The sequence below is a fragment of the Calidris pugnax genome, unplaced genomic scaffold (genome assembly GCF_001431845.1).
Source record: "Calidris pugnax isolate Ruff unplaced genomic scaffold, ASM143184v1 scaffold1, whole genome shotgun sequence".
Lineage (NCBI taxonomy): Eukaryota > Metazoa > Chordata > Aves > Charadriiformes > Scolopacidae > Calidris > Calidris pugnax.
Genome location: NW_015090800.1, coordinates 4,865,150 through 4,869,753, shown reverse-complemented (window position 1 = coordinate 4,869,753; position 4,604 = coordinate 4,865,150). Strand labels below are relative to the sequence as shown.

At 50.7% G+C, this 4,604-nt stretch overlaps 1 protein-coding gene across 1 annotated transcript in view; it reads right to left on the bottom strand.

Moving 5' to 3' along the window:
- The window catches only part of CACNA2D4 (calcium channel, voltage-dependent, alpha 2/delta subunit 4), a 136,091-nt gene extending 134,169 nt beyond the window's left edge, over positions 1–1,922 (bottom strand). The window contains exon 1 of the mRNA XM_014937494.1: positions 1,816–1,922. Coding sequence (XP_014792980.1) covers positions 1,816–1,922 — 107 coding nt within the window. The remainder of the gene's footprint in view (positions 1–1,815) is intronic.
- Between the last annotated feature and the right edge of the window lie 2,682 nt (positions 1,923–4,604).

Below are 4,604 nucleotides of genomic sequence, written 5' to 3'. Positions count from 1 at the left end.
AAGGAGGGAAAGCTCTTTTTCTATTGTTTATTCTTTATTCATGTACATGAATAAGTTCCAAATTGTGCAAAGTGACGTAACTCTTTTCTCAGCAGTAAAAAGCTATCACATTATAACCGAACACATCAGAAAATGATTTGGTCAGAGATTGCCTGCCTATAATCCCTGCACTTGAATTCAGTGGTGAAAACAGCAGAAAGGGTGGGCTGGCTTCTTAATGCTGCAGATTTCAAGGCCAAAAGGTATTTCCATGCAGCATTTCCCCTGGGCATGGAAAGTCAATTTTTTATTTGAAAATTATCAGAGGTTGGACTTTTATTCTGTCTAACCTCTGCGCCCTTTTTGTGAAACACAAATCAGAAGCACTTTGCTGAAGAAGGGTTTGAAAGTGCAGCCAGGAATAAAGTTGGTGGCAAAGTTTCCTGAGACCTGCCCCCAGTTAAAGTCAGAGCAATACTTGGTAATCGCATGGGCTGCAATCACAAACACATCCACAAGGGTCTTATCGTCAATTTCTGAATATAAAACACTTTCTCAATCTCAGGAAAGGGCTTGAGCTGACTTTGGTTGGTGTAATGGACACATCCCCTCCTGCAACTCGATGGCAGTGTTGTCTCCTCCCCAGACCAACCTGTTGTCCTGAGCAGCCTGACCTATCCCAGCTGCAGAGAAGATGCCCTGTGACAACTTTTACCAACCGTGGTGCTGACATTTTTAATCCTTGAAGGATTTAACTTGCCCAAATCAGCTTAACAAGGTGAGGTTTTTTATAAACTGGGTTTGCTGAGAGCTGTTAGCCTCCTGTGGGCTGCCGGGGCGGGCAGGGAGTTTTCCAGCAGCATCCGCGCTCCTCATGGACACTGACACGCACCCTGCCTGGCAAATCCACATCCAAAAAGGGGCATCAAGGTTCCCTGCACGTGAGAATGGCAGCGTGTGTGCAAACCATGGTGGTCTATGCTTCGTATTGCAGCTCACCTTTGGACTCCTACGCCCCAGAGCTCTGGGAAGGGCTGTTAGGCTCTTGGAGGTAAGATGGAGCAGGGACAAAGAAGGAAAGGTGCCGTGGCCTCTTTCCTCCGTTTAGCACCCCCCACTAACATCCCCTGACGTCCACACACATAAATAAACGTGTGTGTGTGGATCTGTATGACACAGACCACGCATGGATGCTCTTTTAAGCCTTCAATGTACCAGACCAGTGCACTGGACCTGTGCCAGCGACACGTAATGGTAAAAAAAGAGCCGCAAACCTTGCGCTGCCCACTCTGGGTCTCACGTGTGTTGGAGAGATACCTCCTGAGGCCAGATCCTGACCAACGCTCTGTGTCCCCAAGGTGTCCCCAGCAGGCTGCAAACCAGCAGAGCCTGCTGGAACCGCTCCACTAAACTGGGGGAGCTGTTAAACCGGGGCCGCTGACGTCTCTGCCTCCACGGCTGAGTCGCCACAAGTGGCACCAGCGGTGGGGTTTTACCAACGTGTCTTTAAACTGGTTTCTCCTTCTGCCGCCCAGTGCATTAAGCAGAGCATCAATAGATGTCAAAGTGCCTCACTAAAGCAGATGAGTATCATTGCCCTGCTTGACAAAAAGGGGAAAATGAGGCATTGCGTCTGCCCTAGACCTGGGAACGGAATTTTTGGCTCCTGTGCCCTCTCCCAGAAGCCGTTGCCACCATCAAAAGGGAAGGCCACCCCCCCTGCCTAGTGACATGCTTCACCGGAGGACCCTGCACGCTGGGGAGGCACTCCCACCCGCCTGTCTGTGCCCACTCCACACCAGAAACACCCCACGCCAGAGAGAGGGAAACACTTACGTCTCCAGTGGGATCTTCGTCTGGGCCCTGGTGGAGGGCAGGAGGCAGAAGAGCCAGAGCATCATCCACGGGACGGCCCAGGGCCCCATCCTCCATGTGCCAACCATCAGCAAGGGGACCGGCCGGCGGGATGCGGGGGGTCCCCCCTTTTCCTGCTGCCCCGAGGGGGGTCCCACATGGCCCCTGCCATGCTGCCGGGCCGGCTGGCCTTCCGCTGTGGGGCCGAGCCCCGGGGTGACCCCGGCTGCCTCTGCCCCGGGGATGTCGCTCCTGCTGCCGGGCGCCGTCGGGGGGTCTCCAGTGCAGGGTTGGTGGCCAAAAAAACCCCTGGGGACCCTCTTTCGGAATGGCACCCAGGGGTGCGGTGGGTCTCCGTGCCCCAAGGAGTGGCTGTGCCGGGAGGCAGCTCCGCACCGGGAGCCGCAGCAGCTACGTAATCCCCCCGCCAGCCCCTTAATCCCCTCGCCGAGCAGCAGCAGCCGCAGATTTAGGGAAGTGGAGTGGGATAAAATCACCCGGGATTACTCTGATTCCTGAAGACGGGTCTCGGCTACTCCGGCCGGAGGTCAGGCCGTGCTTGCGTTAAAGGGGTCGCATCCATTCCCCCAAATACCCCCTCCACCCCCCCGACCTTTGATCTCCGCCGGCAGGGCCTCCCTGCCGCGCTGCAGGATGCTGGAGGGTTGCTCTGTGTCCAGGGCTGAGAGACACAGGACTAACTTTTCTTCTAATGCTGGGGAAAATTGCACTTTTAGAAGACTCTAGTGTCTGAATTTGTGCGAATATTTACTTTATAGCCAGCCAGGCTCTGTGGGATTCAAGGTTTTAGTGTTTTTCGAGCCTTGCGAGGCGCAGGGACAAGGAGGAGCAAGGCCTGGGCATTTGACCCAGGCTGGCCAACAGGATTATTTCATACCATGAACGTCACATTCAATATAAATAGAAAAGTTTGCTGCGTAGCTCTCTCTCCCTTGATGGCAGTGGGTCCAGATAACTCCTTGCCCCGGTGAGGCCCTGCTGAGGCCTTCCCTTCCTCCTGAAGCCATTGCGCTGGCAGTGTCCGCCATTTGCTGTCCCTGCTGGGAGTGCACAGTTTCCCCCTGATAGAATTGGCTGAGTATAATTCTTGTATATCTTACATCAGTATCAGGATTAATACTGGTTCTTTAGTATTATTGCTAATTATTTAGTTGTAGTCTATTCAATCTATTTATACTTCAACCCTTGTGTTTCTTTGTGTTGCCCGATTCCCCTTTCCGGGTGGGGAGGGGTCACAGAATCACAGAATCGCCTAGGTTAGAAGGGACCTTTAAGATCATCTAGTCCAACCATCAACCTAACTCTGACAAAAATACCCAAAACAAACCAACCAACCAACCAACCAAAAAAAAACCCACCAAACCCCCCAGACATGGTGCCTCCACCACTTCCCCGGGCAGCCCATTCCAAGGCTTGATAACCCTTTCAGTGAAAAAATTTTTCCTACTATCCAACCTGAACCTCCCCTGGCATAACTTGAGGCCATTTCCTCTTGTCCTGTCACCTGTGACTTGGGAGAAGAGACTGACCCCCACCTCTCTACACCCTGCTTTCAGGGAGTTGTGGAGCGCAATAAGGTCTCCCCTCAGCCTCCTTTTCTCTAGAAAAGGAGTGATATTATTCTATCGGGTGACAGAATAATTGTCTAAATGCCAATAGATCGTTATGGATTTTCTCAAACCATAACACTCTGGCAGGTTGCCCCAGCATCATTTCTTCCACACTGGGTACCTGGGTTGGGACCAGGAGCGTGGGGCACCTGGTGGGCTCCTGCAGGCAACAGCGGGTTGGTGCTGTGCACCCACTTGGTGCTGAGGTTTGCACAGGACCGATGAGTCCAGGAAGAACTGGCATCTTGGCAGCATCCAGTGCAGGTCCTGCTGAGGCACTCCTCTGGGGACCTCACACAGGCAAGAAGAGAGGAAGGAAGATGGGCAGCGAGAAGCAAAAACGGCATGAAAAAGAGGATTCTGCCAGTTTTAACTGATCGCCTCCTAATGTGAGCAATTATTTATTAATAGTTGAACCTCTCAGTCTGGGCAACATTCAATTGAGGTTGCCATCCCTTCATTAGTGTCTGGAGACCAATGAATCAAAGGAGCCCAACGGCTGAACTTGATGAATAGTGGCAAGCAGGAAACTGCACGCTCAGATGAGGGCCATGCTATATAAGCTCATTATTGCCACGAGAAATATGAATTTTAAATAACTACAGATAAGGCAGCAGAAAGATTATAAATGACTAGAGTGACCTGTCGTACAGCTTGACTACGTGGCTATGAATTAACCTGCTTATTAGAGGATCTTCCAATCATCTTTTGCACATTTATAAATGGCTTATTTAATATAAAATGCAAAGCCATGCTAGATCGTTAGGTTTCTTGGAAGGATGTGGAGGGGGAAAATGGCTGTCAAAGCTCTGAATTAGAACTAAGACACATAACTGAGTGCAGCACTGGTGCTGCACATTAAATGGGATAATAGAAGTGGCAGAGGAAATACAGAAAAGGGAATAAAACCAAGGAATGTGGATATAGGTGTTAAATTATGTGATGAAGAGGCTGAAAGCCCAGGGTGAGCAATTAAGTAATTACAGGAATAACTCACCTCAGGATAGGATGGATTCATCATTTATTACAGTCTTCACTCCAGACTGAGTATCTTTTTGAAAGTTACGATCTTCTTCAAGCAGAGGTTGTGGGCCTGAAGGGCAGAAATTTCCAGCTGATATTATTAAGTCTGTGCAAAGG